Source organism: Anopheles arabiensis, chromosome 3, assembly GCF_016920715.1.
Source record: "Anopheles arabiensis isolate DONGOLA chromosome 3, AaraD3, whole genome shotgun sequence".
NCBI lineage: Eukaryota > Metazoa > Arthropoda > Insecta > Diptera > Culicidae > Anopheles > Anopheles arabiensis.
The window spans coordinates 64176887-64194887 of record NC_053518.1 but is presented as its reverse complement, the minus strand read 5'-3'; the positions used below and the strand labels follow the sequence as shown (position 1 = coordinate 64194887).

The following is an 18001-nucleotide window of genomic DNA, read 5'->3' as shown; positions in this document are numbered from 1 at the left end:
GAAAAGAGGCAAAAACACATCGTGCTCTTGGCAGTGGATTCAAGATGAGTCAGTAAAAGAACGACCTTATTTCAACGCGGAAAGGATCGTAAAGAAAGAAGAAAAAAAACGAATAGAACGTGCGTTAGGGGACGCAAGTGGATACAAAAAATAGCAGGATGCACTTTTGGACAACAGTTATGGGATAAATGGTGCCATTTACAATCGTAGCGGGAGGTCGACAAAGACTTATTAGCCAGCTCATTACAGAAGGTAACGCAAACGATGGAATGAAATCCGCTGTTTGATCATTTTACACTACCGGAGCGATAGGTAATGAAGACGGAGACAGTTTATGGGGAAAATAATTTTCCTTTCAATTCAAACTATTAATAACTGTTTCGTAACTATAAAATACAGGCGGGGTTGTTAATTTAGGTTTAATTTAGGCAGGAATAATTGAAATATGGTAATATATTCGTTTAAACTGTTAAGTTTAATTTGAAAATTTTGAATAAATATAAAACTTATTCAAGCAAATTAGGCAGGAGTTATAAATTCTGAAAAATAATTAACAATATTTGATTTGTTTGAATCTTTACGAGCTTCATTTTTAAATCCTTTGGCAAGCATTACACTTTCTCAAGTTAACGTTACTCTACGTCATATTTAAAATGCTTTTAAATCACCTTAAAAATCGTCACCATATCAACCGGCTACCCCGTCTAGACACAACACCGAGTATCGGCTTATCAACGTATCAATAAAATTTGTTCAAGAAAAGTTCACCACTTGCCATCAGCGCAGGGCAATCACCCGCTCCAGACCCGGCACAGGTTTAAACCCCTGCTAAGCTTCTTTTTGGAACAACAATTTTCAACGCTTCCCACTAGTGAGGATTGGGACGATTCGGTCCCAAGAGCTGTCCACATTCTACCCAATGGCTCAATCGATCCGAAACCGATCAAAGCAGGCGTCAAAAGACGGATTGTGCGAGACAAAGGATGGATACGAAAAAGTTCATCAAACAATAGAAACGAACCGTGACGTAATGCCGCGGAAACGGAAAGGATCGAAACAGGACGTTCGGGACAGTGTGGTGCTTAGCTAAAGCTGCCGGGTTGGAAAAAGAGGTTTCGAAATGCTTCAAAACTGACCCTCACTGCGGAGGATGATGTGGGAGATATCGTTGTTTTTGAAGTCGAGTTTTTGGTGCAGTTGTTGTTGTTGTTGTTGTTCTTGTTGTCTGAAAGTTGGCACGAAAGGAAAAAGGACCAAGTAGGACAGTTAAGCTGATCCTTTCTTACAGTGTAAGGTTGATTCACCTTCCACCGCTACCCGTATGTTGTGAAGTTCCCGCGATCAGAGCGAACGAGAAGAAAAGGAGTTTCCTTTCCTATCAGCCCCTGAAAATGCAACTCCGGAAGGAATTGAGTCATAGAACTCAGGAAGTGCTCGGGCACACAAAATCAACAAAGCCAGCCCGAAAATTTATGTCTAATCATGGTCGAAGATTGAGATTTTAATCTTTCACTTTCATTCCACGCGCACAACAATAGTCGGTGGGTCTTTAACGTTTTGCTGCTACCGTAGATCAATCATCGGAACGTTGCCTTCGTACCAACGTTCCTTATTAGTTGCCATTAACCTTCGTGTGAGATAGCTCATTTTACCCATGTAGCTTTTTGGCGTTTTTATTTTGCCATGTCGGATACTTTGTTTGCTTTGTGAGAAGTTTGCAAAAGATTATGAAAAGCTATTAAATCGACGTGCTAGAAATGATACAGTTAGATTAGAGTATTTTTGGGAAAAGTGACAGTATATTCCTTTTCGTTTAGTGAAATTATGAAGACTCCAATAATGGGTCTCTGCGTAAAAGGCACAATACACCAACATGTATCGACTAGTACACAACAAAACACAACCCATCAAAACGATACCCAAAGCAAAAGAAATAATTCAAAGTTTTATTCTTCTCGTTCCTTCATTCCAACCTCAAAAAAGAGACGTTTCTCCTCCACATCTTCTTGTACCTTCCTTCAAACCGCAAAAACCGCGGAAAACGATTATTAACCAAATTTGCTCCGGTCCGTTCCAATCCTTGTAGGTCCAAGCTAAACTCAACCATATGCTTCAACCCCATGCTGTCGGGGGGGTTTGACGTGCCCGTTCGTCGGTCAAAATCTTCCTACCCCGACCATACCAATAACTCTTCGCGGAACGAAATCAATCCATCCAGCACGGATTGGGCATCGCGGGAGTTTTTTCGGGCCCCGTAGCCGCTTTTCACTTTTAATCAAAACGTTATTTTTCTTTCACGCCACACGCTCCCTGGGAGGCCCCAAGGCGGCCAAATTTCCCATGGCGTACCGGGGTGGAAGGAGTTGTACGGGTTCGCTGCCATCGCCCCTTACCTCACGCTAGACGAACGTGCCGGCGCGATGTACATATGCTGCATGCTGGTACAGGGAAAACCATCAACGCTTGATTTTCTGTCGAGTCATACGGCAGATGAGGACGGTGGATGATGGAAGTAATGAATCTAATTAATAATTTATTGTTCCCTCCTTAACATCTTAATCCGGCAGTGGCCGGGTGGCATGTTTCGACGACACAGGGCCTGTGGTGGAAGACCTTGATCGGTGAATTAATCCACCAAAAACAAAGAGACGGTTGAGTGATTCGGGTGCGGAGAAGGAATGGGAAGTGAAAACAAAGTTTTCGTACCACGTTGAACGGTTCCCTACGTGATGGGTGTTGAAAATTATGAAGTTTTGAATGCGTGAATTCAAATATTGATTGAACGGTAAAGTTGTTTTGGAATTCAAAGATGTTTTAAGATGGGCTGAATTAAGTACGGACTCATCAAAGATGTTATTTATTCACATTATAATACTGTCAATATTATACGAGTGCATTTTTCTCTTTTTTTACATAAAACATGATTAATAAAGAATACTTCATTAATTTCCGTATTTATTTTATAAAAATCACTAATTTTCATGGAAACTTCCAACGCTCCACAACATTCCTTTCTCATTACGTAATTTATATATTTTCCGGTCCTTTACCGCCTGCTGGGCCATGTAAGCATTGTACAGGTTAATAAGACTAGATGTAAGCAGTTCTGACGACGGAGCGGTTCAAAAAAATATTAATCCCACCGAGACTTGGAAGTACTGTGTCTTTATACCAATGGGTTACTCTTAATTTATACTATTGTTGGCGATTTATTTTCAAAATTCTGTTCTAATGAAACTGAATTGAAAACTTTCTTAACTTCATTAGCTTCATTTCACTCTTTTTGCCACTGTTGTGCGCCCAACTTTTTAAATATCGTTCTGCTTCATATTACGGTCAGCATAAAAATCCGGATATTCGGTTTGTTTTAATAGAATATCTTCATACCCAGTCTTCGGCCATACAGCACTTTAAATTTACATGATTGCCATGATGTACTCGAAAAAATAAACCTTGTTAATTTAACCTGACCTTGTTTCTTAATTAATAGTCTCTGTCGGTCAGTTCATTTTATATCTTGTTTTTAACATATGTTTTAAACATATGTTTTACACAGTGATAAAAACAAGAAAACAGCGATATTTGAAGATGTATGTGACAAATGAATTGATGGCCGTACGGAAAAGACCGCCCACTTGCGTAGCAGTTCTTCTGTTCTATTCATCTACGAGTGCAAGAGAAAAACAGCACTCAAAACCCGATGTTTTTCGTTGTCGGTCTAAGAAGACCAAGCGTCCAGTCCTTAAAACAAGTTAAAAACTGAAAGATGTAGTGCAAGTGTGAATTTGAAGATTATAGCCAAGGTTTCAAGGCTGTCCGGAATATGAGTCAAATCGTCCGTAATTTGAAACATGAGCTCGAATCTGTCCGGAATATGAATCAAAATATCGTTGCAGTTTTAAATAAAAAAAATCGGCGTATAATGCCCTTTTCTCTTTTGCTCCCATTTGCAGTTCGCTGTCAACTTTTAGGAATTGCTTCTTTAGAAAAGAGACGGCATGTTGCTCAGTCTTCCCTCACTGCTGATTAGATTCTTAGCACTATCGACGTTCCTGACCTTCTCTCTATCATTCATTTCTACGTTCCTTCTAGATGCTCGTCCTCTATTAACTCGTACGACTTAACAACATGCCCGTGATGGGTTCAAGCCCCGAATGAACCGTGCCTCCATACGTAGAAATGACTATCCTGCTATGGTAATAAATAAGTCACTGAAAGCAAATCCCACTAGTGGTACATGCAGTCTTTGACCAACAACGGTTGATGTGCCAAAAAAAGAAGAAGAATTAGATATAGGTAACCTTAGTTTCTAAGGATTAATTTTTATATTTGTTAAACCTTCAAATAAAAAATATATAAATAAATAAATTAATAAATAAATAAATTACAAATTCATTCCCATGAATATCAAGGTCTAAATTCCACATAGCTTCTACGTTCTTAAATATTGCAAAAAATTCTTAAGAATATTTTCAAAAAATAAAACATAGAAAGGTTTTCATTTTTAAACAACAAGCAATATTCTTTCCTTACACCCAGTCAAATTTAACTAAATGATGAGAGCTAAGTATCATTAGTACACTTTTAAATTCAGACACCATTTTATTAGTGTGTCCTTTTGTACATAAAAATTTCAACATTATACATTCGTCTTTCCAGTAGCTAATCCACGGCTCAGGCACAAATCGTTTCCCTTTATGGCTTCATTGCCAGCCCCGACACGGCCAAGTTCGATGCGTTCTTCTTCAATCTATCTAAAACCATTTGCCAGTTTGCCCCACCATCACCAACCAGATAGAAACATTCAGCTCAAACCGATTATCATATCTACCATCTAGCTTTTCTTTCTAATTTATGTTAAATACCTGACCCGTTGCTTAGTTCAATGGACGATTTTGTGGCTTCATTCGGTTGTGCCAAAGACAACAGTACGGTTGACGAGACGAGCAGGACAGTCGAAGGAGGGGAAGCATGGCAACGACACATCCTACAACCGCGCACCACATGCAAAGGGAAATGGTGAATCTATTAATGATTCATAAACACGGCAACACACACTGTCTGACCTTAGGCCACAACGGTTTCGGGCGGCAGGTTCCATTCCCGAGCAACACCACCTGTCGCGGGCCATGAGATCACGCGGTTAATCGTTGGCTAGATTCCGATAAGAACTGGTGCTGCGGTTCATTAAACGCTTTTTGGCTGCAAGCTACACAAAACAATTTGCCTCGAGCGTTTGTTTCCTTCCTTTGCCGCTCCTGCCCGTACCATATACGCTGTCCCATCTGGAACTTCCGCTCCCCGGGTGTGGTTTAGCTCATCTACACGCGCGCTACGTAAAATGGCGACGTCCACAACGACGACGACGATGATGATGATGATGATGGGACGATTATTATTATTTCCTTAACTGCAACGGCTCAGCAGCAGCAGCGGTCACAATTTATGCAGATGTACTACGCACCCGCATAAGACGCACCGTTCATATTTTAGCGCCCACACACACTGTTGCGTACTGAAGCTGTCAAGGGATGACGGAGCAGTGGATAGAAACACAGAAGAAAGGAATGAAAACGAACTACTGCCCGCTTTGCTTCCGATACCTCCAGCAAATGTCACAAGAAGAATGGAGCAACACCGAGAGCGATGCAGAGATGTGAAATAGAGGACAGAAAATAACATCAGCACTGATCGGTCTGCACCAGCTCGTCGGCAGACGAACGGTGGGTGCTGGTCGATAGACTGCCATTGAAAGTGAATAAAATATTCGAATTAACGATCGCCCAGCCACGGTGGAACAATTTTGTTTCAATATTCCCTTCCCCAATTACTTCCCTTCTCATTCACCGTCTGTCGGCCAGCGAGTGCAGCTTCTTTCCTAGCCATTTGATGCACAACAGAGAGAGAGAGAGAGAGAGAGAGAGAGAGAGAGAGAGGGAGAGAGAAAGAAAGAGAGATATATATGTATATAAAGAGAGAGAGAGATAGAGAAAAAGAGAGAGAGAGAGAGAGAGCAAAAGAGAGAAAAACATGAAACAAAGATTGAAAAGAACCAAATTGGAACCAAAGTCAGAAAGCTTAGCCCGAGGGCTTCAGCCCGAAACAACACAACCACTCGTGCCGCTTGCCTTCAATTTTAGGGGCATTGAAATTTGTTTCTTGTTCAAACGGTCGGATGTGCCAACGAACTGGGCAGAGAAGTGTGGTGGAAAGAAACACACGAAAGGTATAAAAATACAAAATCGCATGTAATCGGTGCGTGGGCTGATTGTTCGCTTTTTTTATTTGTTCATGTTGAAGGTGTTGCACAAACTTTGTCAGAATTGTCTGATTTTTATTCTTCTTTGGTTTGGTGCATATTGTGTATCGGTTTTGTACTGTGTGTTCTTGTATATTGTTTAGAAATTTATCTCTGGTTTTTTGTTTTTCTGTAAAATTGTGTTATTTTTTCTAAAATTGCGCATACTTTCGTGTGATTTTGTTGCAATGGGGATTCCTTTTAAATGTGATAAGTGAAGTTATTTTTTTACTGTTATTTATTATTAATTTTGCTGCTTTACAATTATTTTAGTAAATTGGTTTTCCAAACAATGGGATCAATATTCAAAAATTTAGATAAATAAAAATGTTAGACACTTCCAAATATTATCGCAAAGCTCGGCAAAAGAAACAGTAGCTCCATACACACTGTCGTTCTAACGTGAAAAATAAAGTGCAAATGACCCATTACCCATTTCATGCTCATCCCTACTCATATTTTATCAATAAGCTGATAAACTTTCTGTTCTTTGCCGTATCGATTTGACTTTGATTCCATTTCCAGCTCAGCACAACCATTATGCGCTACCATCCAGAACGAGCTTGATTTATGTTTTCGAGCTCGAAAATTAATCAGCAATTACTACGAACTTTTCGCTTGCTTCTTTCCCACCTGCCATCGGACAATATTCTTCCGGCGCGGGGTGGAAAACTTTTCCCCGAGGTTAGCTTCTCAGGCATATAAACAGGCGGATGCGGGTTTTGTAGTGGACCGTTCCTGGTGCCGCTGCCTTTGCTGCTGTTATTGCTTAAAACAGCGTCCCCTGGCTGGTAAGCGCACGCCGTTGAAGTAATTAATAGACAAGATTAAGAAGAATTATTACTTTTGCTTGATTTTTTCCCACTGGCAAATCGGTTGGGGAAAGGGAAGCGAAAAACGGAAGGTAAAAGCAAAGTTCTCAATTTCCATTCATCCATTCCGTTGTGCATTGCTTCAAGTGGAGGCTGCTGATTAGTACCCACCGAGTGGTTGTGTGTGCGTGCGCAAGCATTCTGTATTTTTATTTATTCTCATCGCAGGTTTTTTGTCCTTTCCTATGCGTAGTATCAGAAAATGGCTGCCCCTATGAGCGGGGAGTGATTTTTTTTGCCCAACAATAAATCTGGCTACGCGAGGCACTCAGTTGCAATCAGTGTGACAGCCCCGAGTCGTTAAAGTTTAGCAAAACTCTATCGATCCGGCGACAGTTCGAAAGCTCACTTTTATGACCCGTGCGGAGGGCATCACAGCTCCCGTTACTGACATTCTGTCTCGTGCGATGCTTTATTCTTGTTTCGTTTTTGTTGCTGGTTTTTTCGTTGGTCATGTTTTGTTAGCAGCGGTACAGTACTGGATGAAGTGATTTATGGCGAATATTGGTTGGGTCATTTGGCGCTTACAGCGTTCTGCAGGGTTGTGCAAAGTGATGCCAGATTGGTGTAATTTGACGTACGGTATAATTGATTTGTAGTTGGAAGTGTTTACTTATTTTTGTTGCGAATATAAGAATATAGATATAGCTGTTAAGTACATAAGATGTATACTAATATGTTACAGTGTTCGTATGGCACGCTTTGGTGTGCAACATCAGTATAAGAAAATCACTGTTTCAAAATCTATTTTTTACCATACTTAAGACAAACTTTACGAACAAAAATATAGTACATATATCATCAGCAGTATATTCAGATATCTAACGGATGCTAGTTGTTGTTTTTCTTTTTGGCGTAAAGATCTACGTAGCCATCACACTAGCCTATACAGAGTTTTAGACTTAGTAACACCATGTAGCCGGAACTTCAGTCGCGTGGTACATTAGACGTAGTCCATCTGAGGATTAAGCACACCACGGAAATTTTGTAAAATCGTGTGAGTTGACGACTGTACCAAGGGTACTGCCATCCGCATTGTTAGTTACATAGTATTATATGCAGTATCTTCAGTAGTGAGCAAGGCCTGTACAAAATTAGAACAAACGTACACAAATTAAATAAATGAAATACCAGAAATCAAATATTATTAACATATAATTAGCAGCTTATTGCAGAGCATAAGAGTCTCCTCGGGGTATTAAACTTATTAATAGCTCTTCTTTGTTCTACTTTTTGACTTTACTTCTTTGTACTTTGATAAGTATAGAAAATGACGTGTAACTCAACGTCCAGGCATCATCTCCTACGATCCTCTCAAAATAATTATTTTTTTATTAATTTGCAAGCTGTCAGGATTACTGCAAACTGCAAGATGACCAATGTTTCGGAGAAGAAAACAAGGATACTGATGAATCAGACGGAAGGCTTTTCGTGTTAAACCCATTTTCAGTTCAAAAGCAATATGTTTTGTTGAAATTGGTCTTGCAGCTTGCTTGTTCCAAGCAACATCATTTGGCTAGTTGTGTAACTAGGGTTTATGTTTTTCAGGTTGATTTATCTACCATGATGACCTTACATGATTAAAACTATTTGAAAAGCAAAAATTAAATACAGATGGTGCGCAACGCGTGAAATAAAAATATTTGATGCAAAAACCTCAGTCAGTTTCTAAATATTTGTACGCACGTATTAAAATCAAAATGGACAGATAAATTTTTTTACGAGACATTGCAGTGATGGTGTCGTTTGATCCATACTGATCGTTACTAGATTGTTTGTAGATGTTTGCTGTTATTATGGAAGACATGTGTAATTTCACAACCATTTTAATTAAGCTCTTTCAACAACTGATGAATTTTGAGGCGTTTACTTTTGCATTGATCTCGTTTTGTATGATGTAATACTTTTTCTTAATTTCATTTCAAATATAACACACACCATTCAAATGGTCTGTATGAAACGCAAAAAAAAAACCAAAACATATAACAGTTCACTGTGTTTCCTTTGCTTCTTTTATTGCCGTTCTACAACCCTTCAACTTCATGAAATTTGAATTGCACAGACCTACACTCCAGACATACATCAGCTGCAATAGAGGCACAGTGAAGAAAAATAAATCCAGCAATCATTGAAACGTTTCGTTAGATTTTTGCCATACCAAATTCGAGCGAGCTTTTTATGAAGCATCTCGTGGGTTGAAGCACATTCCAAAAACTAAAATTCTCCGTACCAATCGATATGAATAGAACCGGCAACACATGTATGCCTTTGGATGCATATAATTGGCATTTGCATCGGCAAGTGGCAAATGGGTAGAAATTTGTTTGCTCACTGCAACCTCTTTATCAATTTCAATTGCAGTTGCGAAGCTGACTATCGTTCCGTTAGCACTGGCTGATTGATGCGATAAAATCATTTTTTGTGCTTTTATTCTCGATTTGTAAGAGCAGAGCAGAGCAGTAGGAGTTTTGAAATTTTGAACCAGATTGATGCTCTAGGCATTATTTTGGGGTAGAATGCATTTAGAAGATAAAAGCATTATGTTTGAATAAACTCTATTGATCAGATTGAAAACGTTTCATTGCCGTGAAGAGAAACAGATAGCAGCTAACAACATTTAAATTGATTTATTAATGTAATTTCCTCAGCACACTTTTGACGCCCTTTGCTTTTCTCACTAGCAGCAAAATTTCCAAAATTACACGTTTGTCTGTAAAATATTGTCCATAATGGTAGGCAGTTTACGCAACCGGTTAAAAGTTTTCGCTTGTGCACCCACAAACCTCAAGCCACCATCAGCCAAACAGCCCTTAACAGCTGCGATCGAAAGCGAACTCCACCAACGACGCAAGCCAACGCGACGCAGCGCTTTGCATTGTCACCGCAATGATGTGCCGAAATGGTTGGCCCAAAACGTCCGGCCAGCAAACGGCGATCGACTGGAGGAGCTATTAATAAGACGAAGGCGTACGCTTCGAAAGCTTAATATAAGGTGAACGTGATTGGGAAGCAGGGAGTGCAAGATAGCGGGCGTTGAAGGGAGAGAGAGATGAAGAAATAATAGCATATGACAGCGTCGAAGAGATGAAGTACGAACTCGCGACTAGGGTTGCGTTGGTGGGTGCTTAATTTTATGGAGCTTCCACCAAAAAAAAAATCCACCAAAGATGGCGGATGCCGTTTCGGAGGCCGGAAACTTTCGAGGCTGTGCTGTGCGCTTTAGCGGAGATCGTTTTGTCGTTGTGTCTCGTGCTTCGGTGGGGATTTTGGTTTTAAAGCCATCGCTGTTCGTTGGGAACGCACTTGGAGACTGTGACGATTTCGGAGATGATGGGGGTCGTAAACAGTTGACCCGGGTCTGTAAGGAACAGGCCGTGCGTAAGCGATCATTTGATCTTCATTTCGAGCGAGGGTTGCTGAGATTTATACGTTGTTGTTTTTTTTTTGTTTGTGGTTGCTTCTGCCAGATTGTGCGTCTTTTCATCATAAAATTGATTAAAAGGCTGGAAGTGATGGCAGATGGGATGGTTGCGACTGTATGGTGTCATCCTCCGGTTTAAGTTTCCATATAAAAATGGAGATTTTGCTGCTGTAAAAGTGTAGGTAATATGGGTGGTAGCTTTTGGGGCAAGTTGAATTGCAAAATAAATAAAACAGTATATCAGATCATTTTTAAATACATAAAAATTATCCCTTGTTGAACCAAATTTTCTACCAATTTCCTTGCTTACATGCTTACCAGAATTAACTTCCAATCGCTCAACTCAAAAACTTTTATCGCTTTTCTTATTTTTAAGAAAAAGGTAACAAGGATTAATTGCATGTTCCGATAGCGACTATCCGTTGCGTACCGGACCAAGAACGGTTGTTACGTGAAGATGTTTCACCCAAAAGTTTCGCTACACTGTCACCGACCAAGAAGCGAAAGTTAAGCTTTTACAGCGCCCCGACACTCGCGCATTACCCACGGAACGTTTCATCTTTTCCGTCTCGTTCTAGCGAAGTTTAAATTGCTATCAAAATACTTTCAGCAAAAGGCAAAACGCAAGTCCACCGATCCAAACTCATCCGTTCCCCGTCGCTGCGACGCGTGTAATGAACGCAAAGCAAACAACGTCGTTTGTTGAGTTCGCGTAAAAGCGGATCCATTTTGCCCGGGGAATGCAGTGGCAAAACACAATCGCTTTTGGTTTGTGCTTACATTTATTCGATCGTGCCTTCCAAGAAAGCAGCTCGCTAACCCCGAAATCGTTGGCAGAGCTACACACAGTTTTTCTTTCCCGCAAGGGCAAAACTTTTGCAAACGGTGAAGTAAGTTTGGATAGTTTCGTATAAAAATTTCATTAAACTTTTTGTTTGGTACGGAACCCTACGTTGTGTTTTTGTATTTTTTTTTTTTTTTTGAAGATGTTCTTAATAAAGAATCGGTGGCTCTGAAAAGAGCCGATGGTGTGCTTTTTTCGTGGTACCAAGCTGGGTGGTTTGCTTGGAGTTCTGTGCCACTTGTGTGTGCCAAGGAGTTGCTGGTGAGATGAGCGAAGCGTGTTGCTTGCCGAGGATTTGAAATGACAAGAGTGAGAATTTGGCTTTTGCCGCTTTATTTATAATGCATTTTTTTTAATGGTGTGCGTGATGACGAAACGATCGATGACCCGTCGAACAATTTGTAGCGATCCGCGAAAGTAGTGATGTGCTACAATCGGGACAATAGTAGTGATGTGCTACAATCGGGAACGAACATACCGGCCACCTTTTGGGAATAATTCCCAAAACTTAGTCCTCGTTGTGGCACTCTAAGGCACATATCTTGGAGACTGGTCTTTTCATGATTCCAGAAGCGGTCCGAAGGGTAGCTACTCGTGCCACAGCATCAGGTCCTAAATGCAATGATACAATGCGTGCCAAAGGCCACTTCAATGGAGGTAGTTGATCGTCTTTCATGATTACCAAGTCGCCTATGGAAAGTTTATGTTGTTTACGGCTGATGTTACGTTGATTATGCAATGATGTTAAATACTCCTTGGTCCATCTAAGCCAAAAGTTTTGAGATAACTTCTGTATCAATTGATAGTGGGATAGTCGGTTAGTTGGTATATGCTGTAAATCGGATTCAGGCAATGCCTGGGGATCTCTGAGTAATAAAAGTGTGCTGGTGTTAAAGGTGATAAATCATTTGGATCTTGTGAAAGTGGTAATAGTGGTCTTGAATTCATACATCCTTCAATTTTTGTTAATAGAGTACACATGGATTCGTATGAAAGTTGAGCTGTGCCAAGCTGCCGAACTAGATGAGTTTTTGCTACCTTAACTGCGGCTTCCCAAAGTCCACCGAAGTTAGGAGCGCGTGGTGGTATTAGATGCCACTGAATGTTTTCGTTAGACAAGTGATTAGTTATTTTATTATTATCTTTATGAAGGAATTGATAAATTTCATGTAATGCATTCTTTGCACCAATAAAATTGGTACCATTATCTGAGTATATGTTTTTCGGTTTTCCTCGTCGTGATACGAATCGATCCAAGGCCATCAAAAAAGTGGTGGTACTCAAGTCACCCGCGAGTTCTAAATGTACAGCCTTGGTGCTCATACAAACAAATACGCATACATATGCCTTTGGAGATGCAGCCTTGCGATGAGATGGACGCAAATAAAGTGGACCACAATAATCCACACCAACGCAGGAGAAAACTTCATTTATTGTTACACGTGATATTGGTAATTGACCAATAGGTTGGATTATTGGGGTGGGATTAGCTCTTACACAATTAAAACAAGTTCGAGTTACACTTCTAACGGCTCTCATGCCGTTCAATGGCCATATTTCTTCACGAATAGATGATAATGTCATGCTCACTCCGCCGTGCATTGTTTTCAGATGATGATCCATGATTAGAAGGCGAGTGAAAGGATGGAAAGCTGGCATGAGGATGGGATGCTTAGCATCGTGGCTCAGATCAGAATGGCGCAACCGGCCACCAACGCGTATTAATCCATCGTTGCCAATAAATGGATTAAGAAGTCGAATAGAAGAAACCTTAGCTAACCCTTCATTTCTTTTTAAGGCTTGTAGTTCAACAGAAAATTCAGTAGCTTGTACCATTTTGCATAGGGCTCGTTTAGCATGTTGTATCTCCTTTACCAGTAGAACATTTAGCGATATTCTTTTATTTGATTTGCGAGTGTTGTTGATGAATCGCAAACAGAAACCAATAATACAAAGTAATGGTTGTAGTGTAGAAAAACGTTGAAATATTGGATTTATTTCAGTCACTTGAGTTGTTAGGACAGATACCTTTCGTTCGTCCTCTACGGTGATGTTGTTATCCGGGGTTTGCAAGGGCCAAGAGTCTTTGGGTTCACGAAGCCAGGAGGGACCATGCCGCCATAGATCACTACTGAGGAATTCATTCACCGCCACTCCTCTAGATATCATATCAGCTGGGTTTTCCTTGCCAGAAACATGTTGCCATTGGAAGCCATGAGTTAGTTCTTGTATTTCAGCTACTCGATTAGCTACGAAAGTTTTCCATGTTCTAGGAGTAGCTTTTAGCCAACCAAGAGTAACAGTAGAGTCCGACCAGAAATAGCATGTGTCAAGTGGAATATCTAATGCATGTTGTACCTTTTTGAATAGTCTAGCTCCAAGTAATGCAGCAGATAATTCCAATCGTGGAATGGTTAAAGGTTTCAATGGAGCAACTCGCGATTTTGATGTTAGTAAATTTACGCGTGCGGAACCGTGTTTGTCTTCTGTGCGTACATACACACACGCACCGTAAGCACTTTCAGAAGCGTCGGAAAAACAATGGATTTCAATTTGTTCATAGTGTGGTTGAAAAGCAAAACGGTCAATTCGAAAGTTAGTAAGTGTAGGGATTTGCTCGAGAAATTCTGCCCATGAATTTTGTAATGATGGGGAAATTGTTGAATCCCAATCCAAGTTCAATAGCCACAATTGTTGCATTAGTATTTTAGCTCGTATAGTTATAGGGGTAATCAATCCAAGTGGATCATATAGTTGTGCTATGGTTGATAGAACCTTTCGTTTGGTATAAGGGCTCTTGATTATATTAATGTTTATGTTGATACGAAATTTGTCTGACATAGGCTCCCAGCATATGCCCAAGGTTTTGATACTTTCATCTGGATCAAAATTGATGGAAGAATGGGTGGCAATAAGTTCAGGTGGTAGGTCAGCTAATACTGCTGGAGCGTTGGAACACCATTTGCGAAGGAGAAAGCCACCCTTCTGTAGCAAAGCATTCAGCTGATTGCGTAGTTCAATTGTTTCTGGGATGTTATTTGCTCCTGCTAGCAAATCATCTACGTATACGTTTTCTTTAATCACGGAACGAGCTTTGAGATACGTATCACCTTCGTCATTGGCAAGTTGAATTAGAGTACGCGTTGCTAAGAAGGCTGAAGGAGCTAGGCCATAGGTTACGGTTCCTAACTCATAAGTTCGAATGGGCTGAGAGTTGTCAAATCTCCACAAAATTCTCTGTAGGTGTCGATCAGTTGGATTCATAGTAACCTGCCGATACATCTTTTCGATGTCAGCTATGAGTGCTATTTCATATTTTCGAAATCTGATAATTAATGTCAATAATTCTTCCTGTACCACCGGCCCAACTAGTAAGGCATCGTTCAGTGATTTACCGGTACTGGTTTTGGCAGAGCCGTCAAACACAACTCTGACCTTGGTAGTAGAGCTAGAATCCTTCAGCACAGGATGGTGGGGAAGATAAAATGCTCCTGAACAATCTTCCCGTTCTCTTGGGACTAGAGTCATGTGCCCCAACGTTATATATTCATGTATAAACTTGTGATATTGAGCCTTGAGATGCGTATCGCTTTCTAATCGTTTTTCAAGTAGTTGAAATCTGCGCATAGCTGTGTTTTTAGAATCACCAAGCATTTGATTGATATCAGGATGTTTTGGCATTTCAACTATATATCGACCATTGTGGTCGCGGGAGACTGTATCTTTGAAATGGTTTTCGCATTCTCTTTCGTTGAGACTATAACTTGAATTGTGAAGTTCGTCTATCTTCCAAAATCGTTCTATTTGTTCTTCAATGGTGGGATGCATGGTTACTACGTGACATGTAACTTCGTTTTGATTTTTGGATGGAATGTTGCCGGTCATAATCCATCCAAACACAGTTTCAACAAGTTGGTTGTTGTTTGGTAATTTTTGTCTTCCTGGACCTAGCAATGAATAAAAATGTCCTGCCCCAATGATCATGTCAATGCGCCCTGGTGTGCTGAAGTGAGGATCAGCAAGTTGATATGAAGCAGGTACATTCCAAAAATGAGCTGGTACTGGTGTAATTGGTGTGTCACTAGCAACCTTTTTCAAAACTAGAAAGTTCATTGTTGTTGCGAAATTATTTATTCGCGATTGTACTTCCGCTTGTATTTGATACCTTGCGCTTGTTTTTGTACCATCAACTCCGACAATGGAAACGTTAACATTTTTTCGAGTTAAATGTAACTGCTGACACAATCTTTCACTAATTGCGTTTGGCTGTGAACCATTGTCCAATAAGGCTCGTGCAAAATGTTTTTGGCCATATTTGTCGACCACTTGTAGTAGTACAGTTGCGAGAAGAACGTTTTGGGGACTGTGCTCAGAACTAATTGTATGCAAAGTTGCCATGATATTTGATTCAGATGTGGTGCTTTCTGATTCAGGGTTATTATTTGTTTGCGTTTCATAGTGTAAAATAGAATGATGCTTCCTTTTACAAATTCGGCAAGAGTACTTAGAAGGGCATTGTTGAAAGAAATGTCCACTTCTCAAGCAATTGATACAAAGTTTGTTTCGTGATACAAACTCTTGACGCGCCTTACATGGCATAGCGATAAAGGATTGACACTGATGCAACGTGTGACCATCTTTTTTGCATGCAGGACAAGTGTGTGTGTTGTCCTGTTTCACACTAATTGTGTTAGTGCTCATTTTCTTGGAAAATTTATGGTTAGGTATACCCATTTTCGAATGAGATGTGGTTGGGCGGTTGCCTGTCTGCAACGCTAATGCTTCAATTGTTTGAGCTCTTTTCAACAAGAAGTTTGTCATATTTGGATGAGTTGGCTGGATGTCTTGGGAATTGTGTTCTTCCCATGCTTGTAATGTTGCTTTATCCAATTTGGTAGCAAGAAGTTCCACAAAAATTGTGCTGTTGTCAGGAATGCTCTCCTCTAATTGTTTTAAAATATCGATGTGTAGCTGAAATTGGTTAGCCAATTGTCGCAAGTCTGGGGCGTGACTATTGGTTAGCTTTGGAAGCTCGAACAATGCACGTGTGTGCATTTTACGAAGATGTACTTTATTGGAATATCGATTCAAAAGAGCTTTCCAAGCCACCTGATAGTTTTCTGCTGTAATAGGAATTGGTTGTATTATTCCGGCAGCTTCCCCTTTGAGGGACGCACGCAAGTAATGAAATTTTTGGATGTTGGAAATTTCTTCAGAATTATGAACAAGTGAAACAAAGGTGTCATAAAAGGATAGCCACTCTGTGAGCTCACCACAAAATTCAGGTAATGAAATGATAGGTAGTTTAACACTTACGTTTGCTGGGCGGGTAACCTCTTCTTTTACCTGATCTGCTGTTTCCGGAATGTACCTTGTTAACGCGGCCTTTGTTTCGAAGTAAAGCTCCTCTGCTTGTGACAATAACGCTTCGTTTTCGCTGGTAGCATTCTCGGAATCGTCCCATTCCTCGCAGTCTTCCTGCACCATTTGGAAACATTCCCAAATTTTCGACAACCGATCAAGTCGGTCGGGTATTTGCTGTTGTTGTTGAGGAGTATAGTCTTTTGCAAACTGCGCAAGCCGCTGCATAGACACAATGAGGCTTTGCCGTTTGGCTTGCCGTGACTTAAGCTTGTCTGCTTTTGTCATTTTTAATGTTCACTGAGCAAACACGGTTGCTTGAGAGAAAAAAAATCACTTTACTTTGTTAGTACAACGCGCACTGCACGGTTAGTAAGAATTGTTGAAAACACAGGCTTTGATGCGAAGTTTCGTAGAATTGTATGCGATGCAAATGGCATGCACTAAACAATGTGCCTTGAACACCCAGGTTGTGAGGCACCCTTTGTTTCAAAGGAGGTACACAAATTTTGCGAAATGCACAGACAATTATTGATTGTCTTGCGAAGAATATGCGCCGCGAGATAGCGCACCAAGGATAATGCGCATGGATCACACGAATTGTGAAGCGCCTTTTGTACACTGAGTGGTACACGATTATTCGCGAGCACACACACACACTGTGTGTCGCTTGTGAAGCGCTACGTACCGCGAATGAGTTTGAGAATGACGCGCACAGAACACACACTTTGTGGTACGCGTTTTGTACACTGAGTGGTACACAATTATTCGCGAGCGCACACATACACACTATGTGTCGCTTTGAGAAGCGCTACGCGCCGCGAATGAGTTTGAAAATGACGCGCACAGAACACACACTTTGTGGTACGCGTTTTGTACCGTGGGTGGTACACGAGTATTCGCGAGCGCACACATACACACTATGTGTCGCTTTGAGAAGCGCTACGCGCCGCGAATGAGTTTGAGAATGACGCGCACAGAACACACACTTTGTGGTACGCGTTTTTTACCGTGGGTGGTACACGAGTATTCGCGAGCGCACACATACACACTATGTGTCGCTTTGAGAAGCGCTACGCGCCGCGAATGAGTTTGAGAATGACGCGCACAGAACACACACTTTGTGGTACGCGTTTTGTACCGTGGGTGGTACACGAGTATTCGCGAGCGCACACATACACACTATGTGTCGCTTTGAGAAGCGC

At 40.8% G+C, this 18001-nt stretch overlaps 1 protein-coding gene across 1 annotated transcript in view; it reads right to left on the bottom strand.

Moving 5' to 3' along the window:
- The window catches only part of LOC120901140 (nephrin-like), a 188725-nt gene extending 171163 nt beyond the window's left edge, over nucleotides 1–17562 (bottom strand). Inside the window, exon 1 of the mRNA XM_040308849.1 lies at nucleotides 16752–17562. Coding sequence (XP_040164783.1) covers nucleotides 16752–16932 — 181 coding nt within the window. The 5' untranslated portion in view covers nucleotides 16933–17562. The remainder of the gene's footprint in view (nucleotides 1–16751) is intronic.
- Between the last annotated feature and the right edge of the window lie 439 nt (nucleotides 17563–18001).